The sequence below is a fragment of the Ischnura elegans genome, chromosome 6, assembly GCF_921293095.1.
Source record: "Ischnura elegans chromosome 6, ioIscEleg1.1, whole genome shotgun sequence".
NCBI lineage: Eukaryota > Metazoa > Arthropoda > Insecta > Odonata > Coenagrionidae > Ischnura > Ischnura elegans.
This window is the reverse complement of record NC_060251.1, coordinates 77,519,451-77,547,341: the sequence shown is the minus strand read 5'-3', so window position 1 is coordinate 77,547,341 and position 27,891 is coordinate 77,519,451. Positions and strand designations below refer to the sequence as shown.

Below are 27,891 nucleotides of genomic sequence, written 5' to 3'. Positions count from 1 at the left end.
TTTGGATGCTTAGAATTTAGCTGGGTATCTGGAAAGAACGATTTTTTTTATTTACATAGGAGAATCTCTCCCACAGGGTATTCCATACTCTTGAGGCCCGGGTTGTGACCCCCCCCCCCCCTTACCTCCAATATGATGCTGAATCAGCCCCTGACCTTATTTTAGTCACGTTGCATAAGTTGGTGTAAGCCCTATGAAAACAAATTAGGTAGGCATATGTTGTGTGTTAGTGAGTTTTCAAAATTGCGTGAATGGTGAATAATGGAATTTCAAAATAAGATGGTGTGTTACATTAACATAGATACAGTGCTGTAGTAGGGCCAGTATGGCGTACTTGCTTCAAATTCAAACTTTATAAGCTTACCGGTTAAACTACTATTAAAATCACATAAAATACATTCGGGGAATACGTGGACATGAACGTGAAACCTAAAGACTTCGAGCAATTACTAAATAATTGATTCAATTCCAATTTCCACAAGAATGATAAAGAGCATTTAGTGCTATGAATGACATTCTCATTAAAATAAAGGAACAGTTAGTTGTAGAACGAACAGGAAGATAAATTTTCCTCTGAAGTGTTGGGTTGCCATTGGAAAAATTGAATCCAGAAATTTATGTGAAGTCTTGGCTCAGATTCAGGCAGAAGACCAGCTGAAGAAACAGCGTGTCGAAAATGTGACCCACTCAGCGAAGTCCACTACGAGTCCATCTGGAACCTCCTGTGATGATTTTTAGTGAGTACTGCCTAAATTTTTTTTTTCCCAACTACAGCACTGCTTAGATACAGTTAAAAATGATAGTCTTCCTAAGAACCTAGACAGGGTTGGGCAAATTGGAAGATAGCAGATTGGTCTAGTCAAAGCTCTATTTTTGAATTGAAATTGCTTCGCAATAATTATCCTTGGTAAATTCCTGCATTCTCTCTAATAACATTTTAAGACAATGTTGAAGTCCAATGTGGCAAGGCTCGTACTAGTCTATTCAATGGTCTGTTTGATTGAAAATGACATAATATATTATTGAGGATTAGCTTATTGAAAATGAATTGTTATGCAGTCAATATGGGAGCATTTACTGCACTTTGCTCAGATGACTGACACATGATCGTGATGACTCTGTGAGAGCACACCAAATGCAACACTATGCAGCTGGACTCACGTGTTTTCCTGGAATCTGCTCCATGAGTGACCATTTGGTAGTGAGTGAAGATTTTCCCACACCTTAAATACTTAGGGATCAGTTTTGTGACATCACACTGCTCTCTTGCTCAGTAGCCAGAGGTTAATGCTCCATGTGGCACCCAATGATAAGTATTACCACTACAGACAACAGGTGTTATAATTATAATGACAGACTGCAAATACGCCATTTATACATGCTTTGGAAAACTGCCTCCCTTTTTTACCTGGTCCTTAGCTATGAATGTATTTATTATTTGGTTTCGTCAATGAGTATCTATGCCTGTAGTGGTTCCCAAAAATGGTTACTGCATGGCCCATTACCGTACTTCAACTGTGAAACTTTTATCAATATTTCAATCATATACTCATGCCGTATCCTTTTATTTTTCAATGGTTGAATATGTTGGTTTGGGAAATTAAGTGAGAATGTACTAAAACAATCTTGCTTTATATCTTTTGGAGAGATAATTGCTCTCACAAATGTGGAATTTCAAATATGTACATGAAGAGCATAGGAAATGTATTTCCCTTCAGTAGGGACTCGTACTTAGGTCATAAGCTCACAAAAATCATAACAAGAAAGTTCGTTGAAGATAAATATACACATTAGCACAGTATTCGAAGAGGTGGCTTACACAAAACAATTTGAGTTGACAGCATTTTAAGAAGTGCATTTGAGAGTTAAACTAGTGATAATTCAAGGTTTTCATCAATATTTACATGCTTATTTGAAGAGGCAACATCACTCATTCAATTCAATACAATCCTATTATGTAATTGCATTAGGATTTGAATTTATTCTAATTGTAAGCACATAGAGCCAAGATAATTTAATGGAGTTGTTTCTATAAGGCACATTCTTAATGAATCTCCATTTTCTGCTATGTGCAACTACATCTTGTGGTTGGCATTCAGCAAAATATATGATATCACATGAGTTGTAATGTATTCTTACACACATAGGTATTGTCTGGTCACCATCAAAGTGTCCTAAAATTCTCTAAAATATTTTCTTATAAATGCAGGGATGCCGACTTAGAAAAAATATTGGGGGTCCCAAACTGGGGATCTTGCCCCGGGAAATTTTATGAGTAGAGTGTGTTTTTAGTTTTTTAAGCATTTAAGGAGTCATATGATAACATTAGAACCCTGAATCATTAGATCTCGATATCAGGACACTCAGGGGAAAATCGACAAGCGGACACATTTTTTTCTTCACACCCATAACGAATTTTCGAGGGGGCTCGGGCCCCCTCAGGCCCCAAGGAGTCGGTGCCACTGTATAAATGTCATTTTCAGTTAACTTGGGTATTTAAAAGTTTAAAATTTGAATGGGATTTTTCACACTTTTGAAGTTCATGTAGAAGCTAGCATCAGGGAAATTTAATAAATGTTAATGCTGTACAAAACATGTCTAGCAGTATGAGATGCAGCATATGACTTTTTGATTGCGTAGGATATTTGGTAATGACTATTTCAAACATTTGGATCCAAAGTCGCTGTCAGATGATGATGCTTCTTCATGATGTTGATGCCTTGATTTGATGTGGCGCTCCAAGTCTCTTCTCCTCACTAGAACCTTACCACACTGCATACACCTGAAATATATCAGTCGTACTTTTTATTACTATTGCATTTCTGGAGTACTTTTATTTTATTTAGATATCTAAATGAAAGTTACCTAATGATTCTCCATCGGTTTTTGATTATTTTAAATGAAAAGTTGACACAATTGTGTTAAGGCTTAACATGTATTTACCTGTAGGGAGCATCACCACCTTCTGCATGCAAGCGAATGTGCTTGTTTAGATTGCTTGGGTCACCAAATGGTCGAAGGCAGAACTTGCATTTCAATGGCTTGTAACCCGTATGAGTGCTGTAAATAGAGAAAATGATTTTAATTTCACTATTGCATGCATGTAAGCACAGTCACATGCATCAGCTGCGATACTTTTCTCATTCACTCTCAGTATTTGAAAAGGAAAATTGCCTCTGAGTAATTGTTAGATGACAGCTATTTACTTTAATTTTCAATCTTGAGATAATTACATTTATATGAAAATGCAGTTTTAAAAATCTTTAATAGCTGTGTGGCTAGTTCTTGGGAGTTCGTGATACTTCTCATACAATTTATTAGAAATTCTCTCATGATTATGATGTTTAACTCTACATACCACAGGGCACAGGAGAGAGATGGCTGGAAATAACTTTGAGTAGGGGGAGAACTTCAGGGGAGCTCAGGCAAAATGCAAACATGTTATGGAGGCTTCCATGGTGATTAAATTGATAATTGTTTTTTGGGTTGACTCACTTTGGACTCAACACAAAAAACTGTTATCAAAATCCAAGGTGTTACATTAAAATTATGAAATGCTGAGCCTGAAAAAATTGAGTACATATTTGTTTCCTAATTGAGGCTCGTAAATTTGGTGCAGCATCAATGGATGGCATTTGACTCCTAGGTTTTTCATAATAAGTTTTAGCCACAAATTTTACATGTGGTTTTTTTGGGGGAAGAAATTTCCCCATCTGAATCCACCACAGGCCATCTTTGGAGTAACCATGATGATAATTACCGAATGTGTATCTTCAATCCATATTTTCTGGAATATAATTTGCCACAGTAGATGCAAAGATGCCCACCTCGTGAACCATCACCATTTCTTGAGGAGGGATGTGAGCCGACAATGGAGTTCAGTGATGGTAATTGAGATGGTAGCACTGGTTGGGGTGCCACAGGACATGTTATTCGAAGGCGATCCCACAATGCATCCCCAGACGTCCTCCCACAATCTAGGCTAAGATGTAATTTAAGGGGGTTGGGTGTTTCGAACCGTGTACCACATCGGTTGCAGACATATGCCTTTTCTCCTGCAAAGGTAATTGCAAAAATAAAATGAGTGAGGGTGACATCTCCTCGATCGATACATGTGATCATTTCTAAATTGCATCATTTGCGGAATTGGGAAAGTTTATTTAGCCATAAACATTTCCTAATGAATTGGTAACTTAGTCCATGAGCGCATAAAAGCAAGGGGAAGTTTGTTATGCATGAATTATAGCGTACATTCAAACTTAATACGACAGTGGAATAGAAAGGAGGTGAAGAAGGCCAGTACAGTGGTTAATTTTGAACAAAAGTCTCAGACCTAAAATTTGAATTACAACTAAAAAAAGGGCATCTATTTCCATGAATACATTTGTCACGGTTCTTTAAATATTTTCTTTTCCTCCGGAGGCAAAGGGAGTGGTCGCCCCTAAGGTAAAAAGACGTTACTCCGCTGAGAACCCTTACCTCGGATGTTACTAGGCGCGAGGAAAGGTATCTTCAAGATGGCGAGGACTTCTGGGGAGAACCAGAGGAGCATCTCCTCTCCTGCGGCAACCATCCGCGTGGTCCTCGCCACGAATCCACCGACCGCCTCCGTCAGCCGCACGTTGCAACTGTGGCAGTCCTCCGCGATGCGCATGCCTCTGATCCAGCACGTGTCGCTGCTTGGCGGCGGGGCGGACGTTGATCTCTCCGGCTCCATGATCAGGATACCGTCTGCACGTTGTCTGCGTCGGATGCATGTCTATGGAACATACGAAAGGATTTGTAGCGGCAGGCCCGTAGCCAGGGTTGGGTATTCGGGGGCTTCAGCCCCCCACGGAATTTTTTCTCTCTTAACCACAACGCATCTGCTGGGGAGACCGCTAGCCCAATGACATATCTCCTCTGATTCTCCATTTTCCGATAAAGGGGATTTTGATCATGTATGCCAACTACCTTTGATAAGTTTAATTTTCAGTTTTTTGTAAACGAAAAAATAGCTGATTTAATGAAAAGTGTGGTTTGGTGATGCGTGCGAACTGACAATAAATATCAGATTAGGCCTCCTACTACCATCCAAGTTCCTCCCGAAGAAAATTTTTGGCAACATTCTTACAATACGTATTAAATTTTATACGGTACTTTTTAAGGAAACTGTTCTCGGGTTGGTTATCGCATCAAAGGATCCATTTTCGCCGAAGTTTCGATCTCTGACTCTGTGATCTTGACATGGTTGGATGAGTCTGATGAAGATTACAGATTCGTAGGTGGAGATATGGCGTAAATGGAGATTTAGGCCCAGTGGAAGAGTCGAGAAGGCTTGTTGAACTATGGAGGAAAATAGTATCCGGAGACTGTGCTTCCACTATCGGTCCGTGAGAAAATCGGTTTCCTTTCTGACAGTCGTCACTTAAAAGTTGATGGTTTGAGTGTCGAATGGGGAGAGGAAAGATAAAGTGTGATTGATGGCAATACGTTCGGTTCTGTGGTAAAGCTGTTAGGACGAACTTCTCTCAGGCAGTAGTTTTATTAGCGGGCTCCGTAAATTTTTTATATTATGGTAAAATTTTTCGCGTTCGAAAACTTTGTACTATTCGAGTCAAAAGACTACTTTGAAATAGTTGCTCATTTTAAAAGAAAAATGTGTACTACATTAATTTGAGATACCACTGTTAAATTGATTGCATTCCCTACTATATACTTTGAGTCGTGGCGATTGGGGGTTAGAATTGGTGGGGGACTCGGAAAATTGAATAGCAAATATCATTGAAGGATCGACAGTTACCCGAAGGTTTGAGGATTGCTTACAGAGTTTTCGCAAGAGTGGGAGCGATCAGTCACCCCCAAATAGCCGTATCCATGGAAATGAAGCTTATATTCCGAAATTTAAAAAAAAATAGCTGTCATGAAACAGAAAAGGTGAGCATGATTCTAGGACCCGCATACCTCAAAAAGAGTTAGCAACGGTCTTGCGGTCATTTAATGAACCCTCAATCGACAAAAAATTATTTTCAGAAACAAGCGCGAACTCGGCAGTGGTGAAGCCTCATTGAGCACTGAATACTAGCGTGCATTTTAGTACCAAAAAAATGCACCGAGGAAAAAAACATTGACTTGACCTGGACTCGAGCCAAAGTCCCTCACATTCACATCTAATGTAGATTAGTGCTGGAGAAATGGTTCAAATACCTTTTTATAGGTATAAAATTCAAATACAAAAGAATTTTATTTAGTCACTAGCAGGAATGAAAATTTACGACTTGGAGTAATCTGATGAAATGACTGGTTTTGAAAGTTCTAATCACTGCTGTGTTATGTTATACAGGAATTCTTTCAGTTTCTGTGAAACATGACGAAGTGATTTCATTACCACGAAGTTAAAGCGGAGAATTATACAGGGTGTTTCAGGAAGAATCTGCAATACTTCCAGAGACAATTTTTATCCATAAACATGGGATTGCAACTTCTTAGTTACTAAGCTATGGCAACGCAAAAATTTTTTGGATGCATTTTGCGGGTACGATGAAAACTCTTTTTCTAAGTATCTAGCCTTTTCGACATTTTATTTTATACTCTAGATTTTAAGGACATCAAATGATTAATAGTGGACAAAATGTGCGATTTTTACTGTCTAAAACAATCTGAAAATGGGTGGGGTTGGGCAATAGTACCCTATTGTTGATACTCGTTCAAAGCTCTCGCTTAATTAAGCTCAAAAATGTTTCAGACAATTATAATCGCACATTTACGTCCAACCTTAACATGGGCGTACCCAGCGAGAGGCAGGGGGGACAGCTGCCCCCCCCCCCCAGAAGCAAAAAGCGCTAAAGTCTTTAATCAAAATCAGTACTGAATTGAAACGAAAGTATTCAACAAATTTTCTTTGAACCCACAAAAATAATATATATTAGTATAAGATATGTAACTAAAATGAAACTATTTTTTCAAGGAAATAATATCATAAATCCCATGGCTTGCCCCAGTGCGCAGTTATGAACCGTATTAGAGACCATGAAGCGAGTTACTTACCGTGGTTGTTCCCTTGGCTGCCGCAATCGCCGAACCCGAGAACACCTCAGAGGCCGCCTCTTGCGGGATATCCTCGGCGGCCACCGTCCGGCCTTCCGCGCCACACACTCCCAGCGATGCCAAGGGCTCTGCAGTCCTACTCGGAGACCATGCTTCGCCCCACGAAGCCGGCGACGAGGCCTCGAGACAACGCCGGGCCAGCAACTCCCGGCCCAGAAGCAGTTCGTCGGCCAGCGCCGCAGCGGACATGACGCTGTGGTGCGCAAAGTGCATCTTCGGTCGCGACACGATACGAAATGAACGTAGGGGTCCCTCCTCGAGGACCCTATATATATACACATGCGCTTGGAGACTCCTACGCCCACAAAACCCTCTCATCCCCTCTCAGGGTAGCACCCCACACTAACACCACCCCAGCGATGAGGCCCCTGTCGGATGTTGAATTGGCAAGCAGGGTCCATAGCACCTGCTGCAGACTCCGCGTTCTTCCCCGGTGGGAGAAAGGTCCAGATGACGGTGTCGAAGGGTGGAGTGCGTCGCTCAGGCTGGACTCTGCTGTGTATGGGGGGGAGGTACTCTTGGGGTTGGGGGAGCTGAAAGGGGTGTTGCCGCGCGTCTAATAGATTTCACCCTCGAATTTTTGCGCTCGCTTTGACCGGGTATAGGGGGAGGGAAGTCGTTTATTGAATTGCTCGATGATAACTCGGCTCTGTTTCGCCAGAGAGAATTGCTCAAGGAAGCAGGATAAGCTCTTTGTTAACAAGGGTTACCCGTGCGGACCGGCCAAGGCGTGGTAGGACCGGGTTCATCCCCCCAGCAGCCCGCCCGGACGAGTGATGAAGCAATCAAATTTTGCTTGTTTACGTATAAATTGGAGGAAAATATAGGGCGGGGTATATGATATCCTACCGTCGGCTGTTATTCAGTTATCTAAGGTGACTAGTTTCAGAAATGACTAAGGACTTGAAGTTTTCGTACACGAATGTTATTTGGTTTCCAACAATATAATAATATCTAAGAGGTCGTAACAATTAGAAAATTTGCTATAACTTTATTAGAGAAATGATGACATAAAACTACAAATTTACATGTCGGAGTGATTTCCACTCCATTATCATCTTTACACAAATTTCGAGGTACATTTTTTGATGTTTTTTCATGAGAACTGGTGTATAATTTTACAACAAGATAATGGTTTTATAGGGCCATAACGTGGCCCTATTTTATACGAAGAGTTTTTTGCTTAACTCTCGTAGTTACTATGGTTGAAGCATAGAAATATATCGTTTAAGGTACATGAGTTCACTTTGCGCCACTGGCAAATCTTCTTTTCTTGAGAAGACAATCTGAGGCACATTCACACTTTTCTCTTCTTGGTTATCCTGAGAAAATAATAGCAATAGTAAAGGAAATTGTGCTAGAATGACTAGACGGAGTGGAAGGAAACGAAGATTAGGAAAACAGAGAATTATGGGATGAGCTTTCCCATAGCAAAATTTATTTCAATTTTTTTCTTTATATCTACTTGTACTTGAATTTAGTCTTAGCCGTATTTTTAATATTTATCACTAAATATCAGATGAATATAAGATTACACAATCAGCCAGGCTCGGTGAAGGATTTAACAGGGATTTATAATATCTCAAGGCTTTTAGATATCATAAAATTTAACGTCGTTTAATGTTAATTAGTAGGCGTACGCTGAAACTATCCATTTGTCCCGAAAACAGCATCAATGCGGCCTTTTACTACTGGTAATATTCAACAATTAACAGTGAACGATCACAAACACCGATGTCCTGAATAGGGAATTTCTACCTAGGCGGGACTCGAAGCGGCGACCTTTGGTTTAACGGGCGAGAACAGTACTCAGCCGCTACCGAGGTTGACGATGATGAAAGGAGATGCCCATTTTTGAGTTTTATTTGGAGCGATACCTGATTAACGGTAAAATTTTAATAACTTAGTGCAGGGCCGGCCCTAGCAGGTGCGGGGCTAGGGGCGAACCTTCAGTGCGGGGCCCTTCACTTAAAATATTAAACTCTATACCCCATCTACAAACTCGAGCATTTTTAATCCCTACCACTCTCTGGCTAAGTATGTGTTCCCGTCATGTCAAGTTCTCTCACTCGTTGTTATCACTCACACGACACAGTACTGTACTGACAAACGCAATTGCACAATAAAAATTACTGCATTATTATTCCTTTTTCATAATATTATTTTTTGTGTGGAAAGGGACTTAACAATACAGTAATAGTTGAAATTGCGTTTTCAAAACTATCGTATATTTTAATTTTTTTTATCACGAACGCGGGGCACGAGGCGGTCGCCCCGCCCTAAGGCCGGCCCTGACTTAGTGTAAGATAGTCATGACTACGATTGTGAGCGAGTTATATCTTCTTCCATCTCACGAGTTAACATGAAACTAATTGCGCTTCATCGTGTCAGCTGGCATCAACAGAGCAAGAGTTAGTTCCTTATATTATGATTATGAATACCGCCAAGATTATGAATACCGCTATATCGGATATGTTACTTAAGCATCCCATGCTGTACCATATTTTAAAGTTCATTCGTCGTTCGTTTGCTCATACAAATACATTGAATGGCCTGGCACCTATAGCTTATAATGATCGAAATTAAATATATCGTACTTCTATAAAAACATCCTTCAATTCGCCCTTCTTAAATTGCATCCAAAAGGCATCTTTTGGCGTCTAACATCGTTTACACATCCCCTTAAATTATCGAGACCATGGCAACACCATGGTACTTACCATTAATCCTTCGCAACAAAATTACTGTAAAATTGTTTAAGGCGAAATCGGAATTCTCACAATATGTACGGCACAATTTAAGCTAGAGTGTCAGTTTCTTTATACATTAATGGATATTTGTACACAACAATTGATTTCGCTCGAGTCGAAATTAAGTATTACATTTAAAAGTATCCAAAGTGCAGGGGCGGACTGGTTACCTTAGGACTCCGGTGGTAACATGGTAGTAGGGCCCTCAGGGGAAAAAGAGTATGAAAAGGGGCAGAATGCGGTACTAGGGTTAAAATAAGAAAACCATAGATTTAAAATCTAAAAAATAATACGAAAAAGGAGCGAGATGAGGCCCCCATTCCCGATGTATCTGGATAATTACTCTTAACAGCGTTCACGAGTGCGAGAAGAATGATTCTTACATTTTTACTGTTGACGTATTCGCGGGGTTCAAGGAAAATTGTGCTGAAAGAGTCCCGTACTTCAAAGAGGCCGTCCCGGGCCTTCGGACGTTGGGACCCCGGCATTAACCTCACGATTTTATCCCCGCAGTTAAAGTTCAGGAAAAAGGAGACCCTGGAAACGGGTCACCCACAATTCCTGAGATAACTAAGCTTGAACGAAAAAATACTGTGGGGGAGGGGTTGGAAAGTATTGTATTTACATGATCGCTTTTCTCTAAAGGAATGTTTCTTAAAAGGTATAGTTTCTATAATATTCTATAATAACATTTAATAAAAAATATTCATGTTTTATATTATCAAACTTGCGTTAGTTCCAAATAGAAGACTAAAGCTAAAATCAATTGTTAATGAAAGGTATTAAACAGCCCCCCTCTATCTGGCGTTTCCGCCTCTACTTCCATGAACATTCACAATACGCTCCAAGAATAGGCTTTTACTTACCTTCACAAAGAAAGAAATAAATTATGCTTTTAAGTCTTTCCTGTTGATTCTTTGTCGAGAAATATCAAATTGACAATCGTATCATCACAAAACAAGTGAGGCATGAGAAGTATTAAGCGCGTCGTGGATTCTAAGCATAAGCTATCTAAAGATAACTTATGCTCAATAAAGACGGCGCCCTTTTACGCTGAATATTTCTTCAAACTACGTTCTTCAATTCGTACACGAAAGTTTGAAATCATCGTTAAGGAACGTGAAGAGTGAATACGGATCATGACAGGGGAAATGTATGTATTTAACCTTAACTTATACAGGATGGAGAAAAATTGTTTCACGAAAATTGGACCCAGTACAGCTGAAGCCAGTTAGAACCAAACTTACTAATGATGTTTTGATCGAAAATGCGCCATTTTTAATCCACAGAAAATTTGCGTCAAGCACTCCGATTGGCCCCGAGTTTGCCCTGTTGCCGTATGCTCTGGACCACTCATGACCTCGCATGCGCTACCACTGAACAAGCGAGCAGCTTGGTTAAGGATAGCGTCTAAGTTACGATTAACTTTGACAATATTTATTTAATGTTGTTTATTTTATCAGGTCTGAACTATTTTATAAAGGGCATAACTGAATAAGAGGGTGAAAAGTCCCCCCTCCGGAATTTTTCTCGTACTTCGGGCATCCAATTTGGGATCAAATAGGACTAACCTCCCCATACTTCCAGGCTGCTAGGAGCCTACCAGGGTCGGCTATCACGAAAATACAATTTTCACTGTATTTCAGGTATCTCGGACTAGAAAGCATATATTTTTTAATGCGTTTTGCGGCATTTGAAAGCTTTTTTAATAGAGCAAGTGCCAATTGTTTTCAAGAATTTTCAGCGGGACTCAAAGAAATGGCGTCGATTTGAAAATTTCTAACGCGTATTTTTGTAAAATATTTTTGAGAGGGCCACAAAGAAAAAATGTTTTTCGGGGGCGTTTTTAAACACCTTTTGGCTAGTGTATTGGAAAAAAATTAGGTGGTGGAACATCGTACGAAAAATTCGAATATGCGATTTTGGCCATTTTTTGCTGTATTTTTCAATGTCCCTGGCTCTCCATAACACCCGTTACACACCATCTTACATATATTTCGCATATATTTGATACCCATACTCCCACCACTCGCTTACTGTAGGAAAATGTATCGAATCGGCCCTATCCATGAGAGATTTAATATCTTAGATTATCCCGTGTTGTCAGATGCAGAAATGACTTTCGGGTTTTCCACCGGTTAATTGGTTGCATATCTACCGACGTTCCGAAGAACAAGTTGTCTAGTCTCCTGAAGAAAAAGAACAAGTCTCCTGAAGATCCCCTGAGGATGAAGAACAAGTCCTTCTTCGAAACGTCGGGAACATGCAACCAATAACCTGGTAGAGAACCCGAGAAACCTTTCTTTCCGTTAGAGGTCAGCTGAGCTGCAAGGAATTCAGGCCTACACCGTCGGATTGCGGGAATCGGCACGTGTTTGCCACACAGGTGGGGGCGGGGCATGGAGGCAGTCGCGTGTCGGACACGTGCTTTCCACCACTGACTTTTAACTCGGCACGAGCCAGCCAGGAAGCGGGTAACCCCCACTACCTCTGATTCAGAGGAGAAAAAGAACTTTGCGGGCTGGAAAAACTTAGCCGGAGCAAGTGGAATCGCACTCGGCCGAGCCGGAATTGGAAAGAAAGACCACTTTTTATTCCACCAATGAGAGACATAGTCGGTAGGCGGGGGATGAGTTGACGTAGAATGCTGTATTAATGTTTGGGGGCAAGGGATTTAAGTTGGATGCTGTGCCGGGGAGGGTGGTTGCGGGGTTTTGTCGTATTTGGGGTGGGGATTTGGGGTCAGAGGGGGGAGATGTCGCTTGTTGTGAAGTGGAGGGGCCCGCGAGTGTTGCCCCGGAGCGGTCGGGCCGAGAGGGGTCCCCCAGGACAGGTGGGTCGCTGCCCGGACCCGAGTGTAATGCAGCTGACGGATTCCCACGTCCAGTCTTCATATCCCTCTTAGGGTACAGGGTTTCTTCCCTCCTCCCCATCACTAAAACCCTCGTGTCCCGGTGGTGGATGCCATGGTGGCCCCTGGTGTGGTGCGAGTGGTATCTCCAAGGCGGATGGGGGTTGGGGAGAGAACCAACCAGGGGTTTGGTAAATAACAATCCCCCTTCTCCCCATGATCGGGTCACCTTGCGTGACTTCTTCGTCGGATTCGTGATTAGAGCTCAGTGGTTATCGGTTTTATTTTTGGATCAAGAGTTTTTTCTATTAATACGTGTAACTTGCGTCAGTTAGGGTTATGCCCAGTGTTTGCGCAGCTTTCGTGTATTCAACGCTCTGGAATGAATTACCGGGGCGAAATTGGGTCTTAAATGTTTCATATTATCATGATTAAGGTTAGAGGTAGGCACTCTGGACATCTTTAGGATATTTTTATAACTCGTGATAACTCCAATGTGTGAAGCAGATCGAATATGATTCTGCACCGAAATTTATCCCTCAATAATATTCAAATCGATAATTTTGCCGACCCTTTTTCGACCATATTTCGAAGCTTCTTTTCCATATTGAAGTGGCTATCATTGTCAAACTTTTGTTCGAAACAAAGAGGCTTTAACTTCACGCAAGGTAACTTTCATCAGTGGATTTATGACTGATTTAGTCCAGAATTGGGCGCTACGGGAGACTTTGGTCCTTGTGGTACCAAATTTGACTTAGAGATATTTACAAAATAGCGTACGTAATCGGGAAGATGACAATAGATAAAAATAGGTTCTATTCATCGTAATTTAAAATATTTCGGCGTTGAAATTAATATAAGAGACATGTATAAATAAAATTATCGAGTGAGCGTTTTGATAGTCTGCCCAAATTTGATGATCGAACAATCTAGCAATGACAATTAACCATACCGATTTCTGATTCTGATCGATATTATCATATCGATTGATTGCCAAAATAATCTATTTGTTTTGAGAAGATTAAAATTACTTTAATATTATAGAAAATAAAATAAAAGGTTAATAATAGGATAGTTGCGAGTCCAATTACTCTGAGAATTCGTAACACTGACATATGAAAAGGGCAAAAACCTTCCCTTAAGCTGACGCAAAACGTCCACCAAAATCTTGTATGACATGTGGCACGATGAGGTGGAAGTCATTAACTAATTAAATATATTAGTTAAATCAAAAATTGCAGTATTCCCGTTGAATATAATTTTGCACGACGCGTTTTATTGTTACAATATTACGTTGTGACACTTGAGAATGTAGCTGTAACAGCGAAACGCGTTTTTCTCAAATAAATTCAGTGGAAACACTACTATGTTTCATTAAAATTTCATAAAATTTCACTGAAGCCCACGAAAATGCTGGAGATCAAATCATTCCCATTTCAATTCAATATCTCTAAGGCTCTCTCTATGGAGTCCTTCTGAATTCATTCGATTACAAATGAATTCGAAGTAAATTCTTAAAAAATAGACCGTGCAACCTTCATTTTTCAATTCCACGCAGGGGACTGTTTTTTTCCTTCCAGCCTTCATGACGCGGAACGGTATGAGCGATCGCGAGGTCAGTGGATGAGCAGGAACCGCGAACAAGTGTCATTTACGCCGGCCAAATGACGGGAACAATTGTTGAAATCCAGGGAGTGACGGATACCCTATCCCCCGGAGAAAGGGTCGCCCCTTTAAAAGCCCCTTTAAACAGCGGCGGCGGGGGTAATTGCTCGTCGCACAATGGTACAGGAGTGGGGGATGGAATCCGCTGAGGCTGAATTTGGGGACTGCGTGGTGAATGGTAAGAAGAGGAAGGGGTTACGCTTGAAATTACGCGCAGTGAGTCCTAGAAGGACAATGAATGGTTTGCGATGGAGGGGGAAAAGGGTGCAAGTGTTGGAGTGGGGGGAATGGGGGACCTGGGGTGGGTGGGTATGGAAGCACCTGTGTCGTCTTTCATCCCCAAGGGTCCGTGGCCTACCCTGCCATCACACCATCGCGACCAAACAACCACCACGGAAAATCACCCGTCCTTGCAACCCCCCTTGCGTCTCCACATCTATCCAGCCTCTCTCGTGGAGCCGTATGAAGTTGGAGCCACCACTTCTATGGCCCAGCCACTTTCGACCGTATTGGTAGATTCTGCATGTCGCCCATTCCCCATGTTCTGCTTGCACTTGGGTGTTCCGATCCGCTACGATATTGCCATGTTGAGCGAATCCGCGTCTAAGGAAGCATTTAGGTACAACGTTTTTATCTTCATTTACTCAAATTTTTATTTATCTCTCCACGGAAAATTACTAATATTTGGTGCACAATAATTTTCCGGAGTTTATTTTAATCAAACTGTTCTTTACTTGTTCCGTTTGCGGCCCATTTTGGTTCATTATGCAACAATAATCATCTTCACTACCGAAACCCAGGCTGTTTTGAAAATACTATGAAGCTTTCCTGAACATAAGTAGGAAGAGTTCTGATCCATGCGATATTGCGTGGATATTGCCATGTTGAGCTAATCCACATTCAAAAAGAAACATTCAGTGCAGTGGTTTTCGATGAAAACCATTTTTTTCGTCTTTTACTCAAATTTGCTTAAATCTCCCTTCGGAAACATCGTTCAAGCATCAAATGGCGTTTGGTGATGTGAAAAATTGGTGATTTGGTTGTCGATGTGAAAACCACGTAAATTGATATCTGCGTTCTGGAAAGCCGTGATCCGGGAAACTTTCTCGTACTCGATTGAATTGAAAAAGTGAATCTGAAAGATATTAACAGCTAAAAAGTAATGACTCGCCGACGATTTTCTGTCGCGCCGCATCCCATTCATACAAAAAACAAGAAATAGTTTTGTACCTACTTGCTGTCCTAAAAAATTGACTATCTTCAGATTTTTGCACATAGTTCACATAGGAATATGTGGCCTATTATAAGAGAACGTATCGAACAACATACACCCCGTCAAAAATGCCGCAAACGTTCAAAAGCCATGAGGCTGACATTAACAGCCTATATTCTAATTAGAAGGATTAGTTTTCCCGATTGCAACTTCAAAGAACAGAGATAATTATGAAATAATTTTGACTTTTCTTGAATTTATTGCAAGTTACATCTCTAAATTTCGTTAACTCCGATTGAGATTCAGCGCCCCAAAAATATTAAGGGTAAGACATCACAACTTTTCAAAAGTTTTCTCAGAAACGCCCTACTAGACGATATATTGATTGTTGATCATACATACTAAACTTTAAGTGCGGTGGAACTTTATATTTAATTAATTAATTTAATCATCATGAGCCGCGAAAGCTTCAATCAAGAAATTTATATTTAATGTTTAAAGACCAAATAAATGCCTAATTTTCAAAAACCAAGCATAGCGACATTTGAAATTCCTATGTTGACACATTTTTGAGAAACATCTTTAGATGATTTTAGTAAGGTAACGAAGGTGGTGAAGGGTATTATTCCGACGAATTACACCGCATAATTTGGGCTCTACATACTTTGCAAAAAAAATACTTTCAAAATTCTATTTTTGTGCTAGTGCATTAATGATGAATCAAACTTTATTCAATCATTTCACGAGGAACAAGCGTCGGTGATTTCCGATATCAAATTCAGTTCTATTCCACGAGATTTAAATTAATTATTCCCACCGAGACGTTAGTAAACTAGTAGTAACCAAAACCTACGTTTCAGCTTTCCACTCCGTAATAGCCGTTGAAAAATTCAGTTCACATCCGATAATTCTGTACTATTTACATCGCTCACTGCCGCAAAAAATTCCTTCTGAATGTATGACTGAAAATTATTTTATGGATTTAAATTTTGACGTATGCAATCTGAGAAAAATAGAAAAAACCTTGAATAACTATCGAATATATTTCATTTGACAGCAGGAGCTATTTTAGATTTTAATATGACATTTTTTAACATCGCATCACTCTCGCTATGCATTCTGATGTATCAAAAACCAATTGTTTTTATAACTGTGCTACCGATTTTCATGGATTCTTTACGCTATGGTGTCATTAGAGGATGAATTATCATTATTATTTGGTATCTTGCTTTCATTATCTTAAATTTACTGAGAAATTTGTCGAATAAATATTAAAATGACATAAAAATTCAATTGATGGTTTAATATTAAAAAATTATTTACATTGCTTTAAGGCTAAAACCCCTACAAAGAAAAACGAAATGAAATGAAAATATAATAGAGAAATAGCCACCAGTACCAAGTAAATTTCTGAAATCGTTTTTCTATTATCTTTAAATTCGTGCAGAATGAAATTTATGACGATGGTAATAGTTTTTAAACATTTCCGAATTCTCGCCAGAGGAAAAATCAAAACAAAATTCCAATCGCAGTGGGTATAAGTGCTTCAATTGGCCCTTATTGTGAGGGAAGAGCCTTTATTGTTCCCCAACCGCCCTTTCTTTTCCCTTTAGCATAAGCTTCCATTGTGCCCCGACTCCGGCTCCACTCCCTTACCCCCTATCACCGACCCATTCCCTATGATCTTGTCGGATGCATCCAACCGCGCCTTTACTAGCGGTGGCCTATCTATCCCTCATATCCTTTCACTCTATGCTCCATCTCTGCGCCTCTCTGTTCTCCGCCATTTGATGACATGATATCGGGGAACACGTGACGCCAATAACGATGGGAAAAACACCACACGCGAAAGGCTCTATTGAAAAGTCTCCATCCAACCGGAAGGGTTTTTATTGTTGGGTTATTTCGAGTGCAATCGGAGGCATATTGTAAAAGGGTATAAGATTGCCAATTATCCTATTTATTCTGCGATAAGAAGTGAGTAGTTAATTTGATTTTGTCGCAACTCTTTACTAAATATAAAATGAACATAAATAATAATACTAAATCAGTAATTTCAGACGAAAAAATTTGAAAATACAGTAGGGATTCAGGATTTCAAGATGGAACAGGAGTGTTCCTTCGACCTGCAATCATCATTTAGTGACATAAAGAAACATTACGATTGCTGGATTCGCAGCAAGAGTAAATATGAGAAAATGTATTGCCTGCATCTACTGTTGTCCAAAAAACTGTACCGGTAAGTCCAAAGAAGTATCATTACCTCTCTAAAAGTAAAGAGAAAAGATTAAATACTCTTAAGTCATGAATAGAAATATTTTCCGAGATACTTTAATTTTTCAATTTAATCTCAACTCGTAATATAGCCGAAATTATTAATTTCATATTTATGTCCAGTAGGAATACGCACAAAATCAATAAGTGGGACAATATTATGCATGCATAACGATTAAGAAATTAAGGTAGCGTTCAGATTGGGACTTGTTCTTGGAAATTGTGTTTTAAATTTCCTAACTAAGCTGTACCACGAAACTTTTCTCTCGACAGCATAAGTCAATTGTTAAAGGAGCCGCCAGGCGAAAATCGAAACCCACGAACCGAAGGCATACCACAGATTTTCGATAGCGTGCCTTGTCATCGCGGCTTGTATTTACATCGAGTATTTTTTGTTAACACGGAGGATTCTATGTATGATTTTTCAAAGTACCTAATCTCTTATTGACTTTTTTACATCTCCCTATGCTTCTGCCCCCAATTGTTCAATCTTCGAAACAAACTTGAAAAAAGCCATTCCTGTATGACTTTTTATAAACTTGCATAATCGTAAAAAATATGTTGTTGATAGCTAACATAAAGTTCAAATTCAACGTAATAAACCTTTATATCCTTCTGGATGAAGTATTAGCTGCCGTACTTCGTTTAAAAGGAAAGTCCCTCAAGTGTTACCACCAGATCTCGTTCGAATTTTGCTAGGTGTTAGAAAATGGATACCCATTAGGTGTAGTTTTTTTTTAAGCCCCCAAGGCTCAATACTATTCAATATATATAATTACGGAAAGTACCAGGAAACGCCTACATTCGTGCAACCCGTAGCACAGCAATAGACCCTTATAATCCGTTGCTAGGACGAAGAGTACTGACGGTGTGTTAGGCATTGCTTGTCCACTCCACCACTTAAAATTAGTCTATAGTACTACATTCAAACCAATTTCAACGTGGCAGGGTATTTCAATGTCACCGGTCGCGCAAAGATGCCACTGCAGCCGAACAAGCATGACTCCTCCACGCGGAATACTGGGTCAAGAAATGGCTCGCCTTTGGTTTCCCTGCACTTAATTTATCCGTACCCCAGAGGGATTTGGAGCAAGTGCAATGGTCCCCGCCGAATTTAAATGGCACAGCCATTGGAGCCATGTCGAATCAAAACACTACCCCCATACCCCTCCGCTTCTATTCAATTCTCGTTCGTCCGTCATTCATTGCGTCACCGCGCATGCGCAGAGTGGAAGGGCGCATCATACCCCATCTCGGCAGACAGCTGCATCTGACTCACGCCACGCGACACGCCGATTAACCGGTAGCCCCCTTCCACCGCCGCCGGGGAAAGCTAATCTGGAAACCGCTGCGTCCTTGCCTTTGGTGGTCCGCGCCATCTAATATCCATTCCCCACCATTCCGCCACCCCCTCCTTCCCCCTCTGATTAATGCTCCATCCACGCCTGAGGCACAGATTTTCGTGACAGCGGGAAGGGGCGGAAGGTCCCTGACGTTTCGACCAGAAAAAATTCTACACCCAGCCCTCGGCCAGCTATGTTTATCCCGCGCATCTCCCCTTTCCTTTATTCCTCATAAACCTGCAGTGCCACCTTCAACGTATCATATTCCTCTTTGCGGTGGATCGATTGAACAGGGATTTGCTTTAGAAAACGTGCTTAAAACGTGGTAAAGAATATTATCATCCATAATTACTTTTATCGTCGAAAATTAAGATGTTATTCCTCCCCATTTTGTACTCGTCTTTGGTAGAAAAATGAAAACTTTGATAATAACTGAGAATTGTCATGTAAAACAATAAAATAGGGTGGTTTCCTATTAATTTTTATTGCCTTAATCGAAAGATTATTAGTCCTGGATTACGTATCACACGCTTTTAGATTTTTAAATGACGATATCTATTTTTCGTGAATAAATGAAAAGTGAAAATTTTCAAGCGCGCGAAAACGCGACGGGTAAGTATGAATGCTGGAAAAAAAACCGTGTGACGTCATTCTGGTTCCCGCTGCCGTCGTGTGAGGTGACCTTGGGGCGAGGATATGTGCGCTGGTGCGATAGAGGCTGCTAGCAGGCAGCAGAGTACCCAGCTAGCAGGTAGCACTTGGCTTAAATAAGGATTATTAATAAGTACCTTATCAAATGAAGGAAACTTTCCGACCATAAGCAATTTTAATAGGTGATTATTAAGAGATGTTTGTCTGCCGTCAATCTGGTTCCCGCCGCCGCAAGTGAGGTGACCTTGGGGCAAGGATGTGTGCTCCGCTGCGATGCAGGCTGCTAGCAGGTATCAGAGTACCCTGCTAGCTGTTAGCGCTTGGCTTAAATAAGGATTATTAATACCTTATCAAACGAAGGACTCTTTCCGACCATAGGAAGTTTTAATAGGTGATTTTATGAGATGTTTCCCTGAGCTCTGCGCCTCATGCATGCATTGGTAATCTCAGACGATGTAAAACTCCTATCTACTCGTATAGAAACTAGGTCCCTGTGACGTCACGTGGAGTGGCATCGCAAGGGCGCCAATCTGGTCTTTTTCAAATGAAGTTAAAATTGACCATTGCCATTCGTCTAACCTGTGATTTCTAAAACCAAATAATTTGTATATTATGAATAAAATAATTGTGGGTAACGAATCGCAGTCAATGCCTTTCGTTTTCTTTGATGAAGGAAACTACCCTATTACAGATGTTTTGGCTTCCCAGCTGTCTCTGGAAGCGTACATTTTATTTATATTAGAACGCCTAAGACCTCAAGTGCTGCAGTTGCACTTGTTTCTCTCCCTTTACAAAAGGACCTCAATTTGCCTTCAATTTCTGGATTCATCTTTGATTACAGAAGTAAAACAGTGGACAAATAATGATAATCTCTACAAAATAATAACATTGCGGATTGATTTATATTTTTGGAACTAGCCAGTCTCGTATTTCATCTCTATTTTCTAAAATTCAAGATAATTGAAAGAAAATTTTTCATCGCTGATGGATAATGCTTGCCATAAAATTTAAAATCGTTTTTATTTTTTTTTAGAGGAGAAACAATGCGACCGCAAGAAAAGCCGCTGAGTTGATGTTAGGAGCGTTTACCTCACCAAGATCATTCGTACAGCAATGACTATAAAATAAATAAAATTGCAATATACACTATACTTGGCTGACCGCAAACTTACTTGATAGTAGCCCAAACGAAAATGATTCAAAGCCACCTTCAGGTGAACTCTAGTGAATTAGCCAGAGCACTACGCGAAAAATCAAATGATCTCGGATCGAAGAGAACGATCTTGTGCAAAGTGGATTTCCAAAAATATTAGGGAAAACATGGGGTTACTTCGTTAAAGTTCATAGGCATCACCGGCATTTGAAAATATGCGTTCGAAACAGATTGTGCAACTTGACTTCAGATAGAATAGCGTAAAGAAGTGATTCATATAAAAAAATCGTTTAACATCGTAACAATAAGTATCTCAAAATAAAGATAATGTGAGTTTCAAAAGGTTAAAATGTAGCAGGTGAACCAGCATACCCTATATGGACTTATTTATTATTTATGTATTTAATTTAGTTTTATGGTATAGATTTATTTTTAATTTCCTTTGTTGGGGTGATAATAAACATAAATTTTTATCAAACACCACTCGTACATTGAGGGGCTCATTTTTTATGAGCTGTATTCTCATTTTACCCATTTTGTTTGAGAAACGACAGTTGCCTCACAGTGAACTCGATACAATTGCTTGATGTTCTACAGCGCATTTATTCCGCCCGTGAATAAGTGGTCTATACTCGCACAACAGATACGCTAGAAAGATACCCTTATCCCCAACCTGTAGTGCAAGAGGGCCAGCATTATCGTGCCCGCTGGACAATACACTTAGGTGCGGTTGATAAATTCACTCACCTGACGCCTAATCCGCGGACTTCCCGATCACCTCCATCCTCGGGGGAGGACCTTCCGCCTCTACTAGGGTCCCTCTGCCTTCTCCTCCGCCGTGGGCTCCGCGTCGCCTTCACCCTGCTGAGTCACCGCTTCCTCCTCGCCCTCTACCGCTTCCTCAGCAGCCTTGGCCTCCCCTCCGTCTCCGGAGTCGAGGAGTTCGCTCGTGGCCTCCGCACCCGTCTTCGTTTGGGCTCCACTATCCTCCTCCTCCCCCGCCTCTTCGCCTTCCGTGACGGCCATGCTGTCGTCCACTGGGGGCGAGACACCCTCCTCGGCCGCGGGTGTCTCCAGGTCGTCGCCGGCGGGTGTCTCGAGGTCTTCGCCGGCGGGGGTCTCGAGGTCTTCGCCGGGGGAGGCTGCCGACGATCCGGGTTCGCCGAGAGCCTTGTACAGCTCTGCCCTAGTCTCGAGAATTTCCCTCACGATGTCTGAAAAGTTAAGAAGCCGTTGTATCCTTGTCCAGGTAAGCTCGCAGCATTATTATTTAAGGCAGTCGGCCGGTTAAGAAAGGTTTGCATTTGAATTTTGCGAATCACCCCGATTGTTTGTTCGAAAATCGAGCTTGGATCGGAACTCGACGATCATGGCTCGATCTCGATTTCCTCGATCTTTGATCATTAATACTCGATTTTCGATTTTAATAGAAATGGATTTTTCCGTCTCTAAATGAATCATCTCCCATAAAAGTACTTCCATGGGTGATAATGTTCGACATTAATGTTAGTTTTTGATGCGCAGAAGACCATGAATGAAAATAGTTTAGGTAAATGCATTATTTTGTAAATTTTTACAAGAGTTTATCTAGGTCCATTGAGTCGAGTCGAGTCCCCAGGATTCCCATATTGAACTTCTCTCTCCAATTCCCAATAAGACCAATTCTCTTTCATTTCATCTATAAATCCCATTACCTTTAACCATCTTCCCAGTTTGCCCACAATAACTTCGCTCACCAAAAATGTAGTAATTGAAATAATAAAATAAGAGAGCAATTAAAATGAGAAGTACAGTGATTCAGGATTGAAAATAGGAAAAACCGAGTTGAATAATGATCGACATATAATAATATCGACATATAATAAATCGACATATATTAATGGATAAAAATATTGCAAATTTGATAGCAACCAACCTGAAATAATCGTCCTACTAGTGATGAGTTGCTGCATCTCCTGTCTTACTTCGTCAGCTAACCAAGGCACGATAGACTCCTCCGTTTCTGAAATAAGAGAAAAAGAAATTAAACATTAATATGCATAGTCAATGGCAACCGCATAACTTAAGTACCTATAGGATGCAGGTTGCTTCATATGCCAACCTTCCAAGCTCTCGTTACATCTTCTTCTACCGCTACACCAAAATGTTACTAGGGGCAGGAGTTTTTGTTAAGCTTTATTGTTAATGTACGAGTGTAAGGGTAAAGGTAGAATTTTTCCGTCGGAATTCAATACTAACGTCAATACGATGAATTTAATCGAAGAAAAAATTATCCTTGCATGCAAAAGAGAATTAAATTAAATTTATGATACCGATACCTTGACCAGATATAGTGGTTATCTGCACGAAGAACAGTTGGAAGGCTTTGAAGTAATTGGATTGATTGAAATTCCGATGATGAGAATTTTATTTAATTTTAAAGTGATTAAAAGGGTCACCCTTTACGCTTTAAAAATGCCTTCAGCTCATCTACTGCTTATGTTTAACATCTAATGAATTCATGAATGAAATTGCAATATCGGATTGAAGTAAAATTGTCGCGGTCGGGAAACTATTCTTTTAGGTTTCATGTTGGTAGTAATGTGATTGGTGTACTTTGACTATAACTTACCTTTCTCCACGTCGTCTGGTAGATCTCCCGACTCCCGTAGTCCTTCAAGCACGGAAGGCAGGAGGTCGATGAGGTAGCCTCGCGTCAACACGGCCGCCGCGACCCGTCTTTCCGCCTCCTTCTGCGCCTCCAGGGCCGCGCGCCGCTGGGCTACGCGCCTCTCCTTATGACGCGAAATAATGAGCGATAAAACATACAATGTAAAGGAACAAATATTATAAATACCAAACGCCATGAAAAATTTGCCCAGACAGTCAAAGAATGTTGGATGAAACACTTACGGTCTAATAACCTGCTTAAAATTATACACACCAAGGATGAAGCTCGCCATGAAAAAAAAACGGGATTCGAACCCGGATCTCCCGATTGCCAGTCAGACGAATTAGGGATTTACACCGTCAAGCTATCTTCTAAGAGCGAAAATCCTGACCGGCAATCGGTAGATCCGGGTTCGAAACCTGGTTAAGCAAAATATTTTTCCATGATGAATTTCATCCTTGATGTTTATGAATTTGCACCCGTGGGCGTGACTACTTACAAAGTCACTTGTTTCATGCACTGCTTTGAAACAAAGATTAGATGTCAGATCCAGTTTTACCCTTGATCGATAAGGGAAGAATGTGAATGATTCAAAATATCCCACAAAGCAAGTCCAAGTATATTGACGCTCTTTTGGGCAAACCTGTGTCACACTTAACAATTGTAAACCAACACTTTGTTTCCACTGGGTAGATGATTAACCTTGAGGAAGTCTCCAGCGCCGGAGACCAAATTGTAGGTGTATATTTTTACTGTTACCCGGTTTTACCCAAAATAATAACGCTGAATATTATGTACCACGAAAGTTTTAACCGATTGTCGAATTTATATAGAATAGTGCTGTTATAATTGTTGACAGGAAGGAAGCCATTGGAATGATGAAAAGGAAACTGGGTAAGTGATCTGGAGACAATTTTAAATAGAAAATGATCGATAAGATTATAGAGGAGCCAATAGAAGCTTTTGGCCTGAGAGTAGATTCCAGCTAATCACAAGGGTGACGAAGTAAGTTGTTATTGGAAGCAGGAAAGGTTACGAGATTATAGGAAATAGTTAGGAAATTCCAGATAAAAAAGAGTAACCACGATAAAGAACCGAATCATTGTATACGGTACATATTAGGCCAGGAGTGCCAGGATTGGAGGGTCTTAGTGGTTATCACTAGCTTTCATTTTCCAATGATACAAAGCGCGCAAAAGATAGAGATTAGCTGATAATCGTTACCTAACCTATATATTTACAGCATTTTGAATCATCTGAGGCAAAAAATTTGTCATAAACAGTATGATCACTTATGGGATGAGGCGCGAGAAAATCTTGTCCGTTCTCGTCAATGGGTAGGGGTTCATTTGGGGATGAAGAGGCACGCCTCAATAATTTCGTGTAAAGAGGGATCTGAACCCCCTTGACTCCCCTCTGTGGTCTGCAACTTCCTTAACCTCACCTTCTCTTCCCGTAGTCTCCTTTCCTGTTCTTCCAGCCGCTGCTGCTCCGCCATTTCGGCTGCCCGTAGTTCCTGGAAGCGCCGTTGCTGCGCTCTGAGCGCCGCCAATTCCTCCTCCTCGAGGACCTCGATCAAGCTGCTCTCGATCGTCTTGCCCACGAGTACCTCCAGCAAGGGACGTACCTCCACGTCGAAGTCGAACAGCTGCAGAGAAGGGAGAGAATTTAATTTTCGTTCTCTTCAATCAACGATGGAAATGAATAACGCGATGGATTTAATATCTGGTGCTTTCCTTGCGAGCACTATATAAGACGATCTCTAGGGTTCTATTTGGTCTGGTACTTGGAGGAAGCGACCGACAGCTGAAATGGTTTGTTGATAGAAAGGTAAGGAAGGATGGGGGAGAGAAACCCGGCGCGCCGTTTTGTTTAACAAGGCGGTGTAAAGTTTTTTTGCGTAGTAACGTTAAAAACATAACGTTTTCTGGTAAACTATGTTAAAAATCCGTAGAATATAGGATTTTAATTATTAATATTAACAATAAAAACTATCAATAGAATAAAAATTTTCACGACGACATATTTAAAAAAATGCACACTTTTACTATGGGTTGCTTTAAATTTAGGCATCTTTTAGCAAAACGCAACTGCAGCAAAATACTTCAGTCAATTTTCTCTAAAAAATGGGTTCATTTTTTTGACACCATTTTATGTAAACTTGAAAGACGTCTCCACCTCTAAAAAATTACTCGGAAGTAAAATTCCTTCTGTAATGCGTTCAATTATTAATATAGAAAATGATTATTGGAAAATAACTTTTTTTCGGACTTAAAAATTAAAAAATTATTTTTGGCCAGCTTTTTTCGATTTCAGCCCACTGTGCACTGCGGCGTCGGCATCAGATTACTCTTCACGAAATGTGCCAAGGGAACCACGGCTTAACGTCCCATCTGACAGACGGTATGCTATACTCGATGAGCCCTCCACGAAGCACTCGAGCAGTGATCAGGTAGTCTGAAAAATTGCCTCAACGGCCGGAATATGAACACGGGCTCACAGAGCGGGACACCAAAACCCTAGCAACAACACCAACCCTATCATTTCGGGCTCTATTTTCGTCTAAGTCCGTGATCGGGGAACACGTGGGGTTAGATTCTCCATTCCGTCGTCCTAAGTTTCGTCGGGAATCTCTCCATCGTCACTAAGGATCCAGAAATCTCAGTGTGTCCAGTATTGGATTACTAAATCCCTGATTGCGATTGGTTAGTCACGCCTCGGAGCATCGGAAGAAGACATGGAGAATCAATCATACAGGGCGCGAAACCCAATAGGTATTGAAACCTATGAAACGTGAAAGGCAAATTTACATAGTAATTCTTTTGAGACGACCGCGGAATACGTAAATACTTTTGCCGGATCATTCAACCTTTACAGAGTAAAAGACATGAAAATGCGTTAATTATGCGGATTAAATTTTTGTATTCGCATTATTTTCCGCCCACTTTCAAATCACTTCCAAAATTCCGCTTTCTTCCAAAATCTCCAATTCTGCATCCAAAGCCACTCTTTATATTTTTATTTTATATTTTTATGGAATGATTAATCATTATCAATAATAGAGAAACAACGTAATAAATCTTCAGCATTATCTTAGGTACTTCGATTTTCTTCATAAAATGTACTGAAGGTCCACTTGAACTATTTTCTTTCAATAAAAGTCTCAACAACATATTTTGTCGCCGCCGCATGAATTGGTCTTATCATCTCTCATTCATTGTTCTTAAACAGTCTTCAACCCAGTTAACTTCGAGAATAGAGTGTTTTATCCGCCCCTGAAGTAAATGAAATCCTGTTGTTAGGGGCTAAATGGAGCTTGGACGTATAAAAATGATGAAGAATAGCTTTTGCTATGGTTTAATTAAGAATATATATATTTGGATAGTATAAGAATACGGCCTACCAAGTTTTAGTAGGCAGCCTGTATTCTTTCTTGCCACTGCCCCGGTCGACTTCTCTACACGTCCACATGTAACCAACCAACTTTCTCATCTTTTAACGCTTAGAGCTCCTTAAATTCATATTGCGGTGGCGTGACTTAGGTCAATTTTGTAATCTCTGTCCAAGAATTTACCCGACGCAAAAAGTGGGGACAATACAATTTCTCATTCATTGCTATCATGTCAATCTCCCATTAAGTTGATGTTACATGCTAGGCTAGAACCTCTCACACTGTGAAAATCGAGTCGTGGCGAATACGAGGAGTCTGGGTAGGTCAGAAATATATACTCGAGGTGATGTTAGAGCGGTGTGAATACTCCAAAATCATTGTAGTATACAGGTTGTATACTACAATGCTTTTGCTTGTATTGCTTTTTAGATAGGCAGTACAAGGCAGACTTATTGCACGAATCATCATTATTGTGCGTTAGCAATATTATTTGGACTAAAATTAGATTCGGAAACGAATCGTTCAATTTGATAGTATTCACTACGGCAACTTAACGAGGGTTGCTTCGTTCATGTTATATTTACTTTTTTAAAGCAGACTACGATTGTTTTGATGTGAATATTTCCGATTGTCACAGCTTTTGTTGAGGGAAAGTCAATAAGCGCTTTTGAGTGATGAACGCACATCGGTATCCTCCCACGCTAACATTCTCCGTGTCAAGGACGTACGAAATGCTTTGGGACAAAATTGAGAACAATGTCACAATAAAAAATATAATAAAATTATTCAAAACATTCTTATCAAAAAAGTATAAAAATACATTAAAAAGTAAAAAATTAAGCTTTTCATCACTCAAGCACTTTC

The 27,891-nt window shown here is 40.4% G+C and overlaps 2 protein-coding genes across 5 annotated transcripts in view; both read right to left on the bottom strand.

Annotated features, from left to right (window-relative positions):
* Positions 1 to 2,641: 2,641 nt before the first annotated feature.
* LOC124161404 (zinc finger protein 584) lies at positions 2,642 to 7,275 on the bottom strand. Its single transcript, XM_046537721.1, has 5 exons — positions 7,027 to 7,275; positions 4,480 to 4,759; positions 3,761 to 4,055; positions 2,944 to 3,060; positions 2,642 to 2,782 (listed from the first exon to the last, which is right to left on the bottom strand). Exons 1-5 carry the CDS (start codon positions 7,273 to 7,275, stop codon positions 2,656 to 2,658), a joined length of 1,068 nt encoding a protein of 355 aa, XP_046393677.1. The 3' UTR covers positions 2,642 to 2,655.
* A 787-nt stretch (positions 7,276 to 8,062) lies between these two features.
* The window catches only part of LOC124161025 (radial spoke head protein 3 homolog B), a 103,902-nt gene continuing 84,073 nt past the window's right edge, over positions 8,063 to 27,891 (bottom strand). For all 4 annotated transcript variants that reach the window (XM_046537166.1, XM_046537167.1, XM_046537163.1 and 1 more), the window contains 5 exons: positions 25,081 to 25,284; positions 23,598 to 23,760; positions 22,902 to 22,988; positions 21,734 to 22,200; positions 8,063 to 8,408 (listed from right to left, as the gene is read on the bottom strand). In XM_046537166.1, coding sequence (XP_046393122.1) covers positions 21,797 to 22,200; positions 22,902 to 22,988; positions 23,598 to 23,760; positions 25,081 to 25,284 — 858 coding nt within the window. In that variant the 3' untranslated portion in view covers positions 8,063 to 8,408; positions 21,734 to 21,796. The remainder of the gene's footprint in view (positions 8,409 to 21,733; positions 22,201 to 22,901; positions 22,989 to 23,597; positions 23,761 to 25,080; positions 25,285 to 27,891) is intronic.

Coding starts and splice junctions, on each gene's coding strand:
- LOC124161404 (XM_046537721.1), bottom strand. CDS start 7,275: ATGTCCGCTGCGGCGCTGGCCGACGAACTGCTTCTGGGCCGGGAGTTG. Junction 3,061..3,760: donor GGATTGAAGATACACATTCG/GTAATTATCATC, acceptor CTCTATTTACAG/CACTCATACGGGTTACAAGC. Junction 2,783..2,943: donor GGTGGTGATGCTCCCTACAG/GTAAATACATGT, acceptor GATATATTTCAG/GTGTATGCAGTGTGGTAAGG.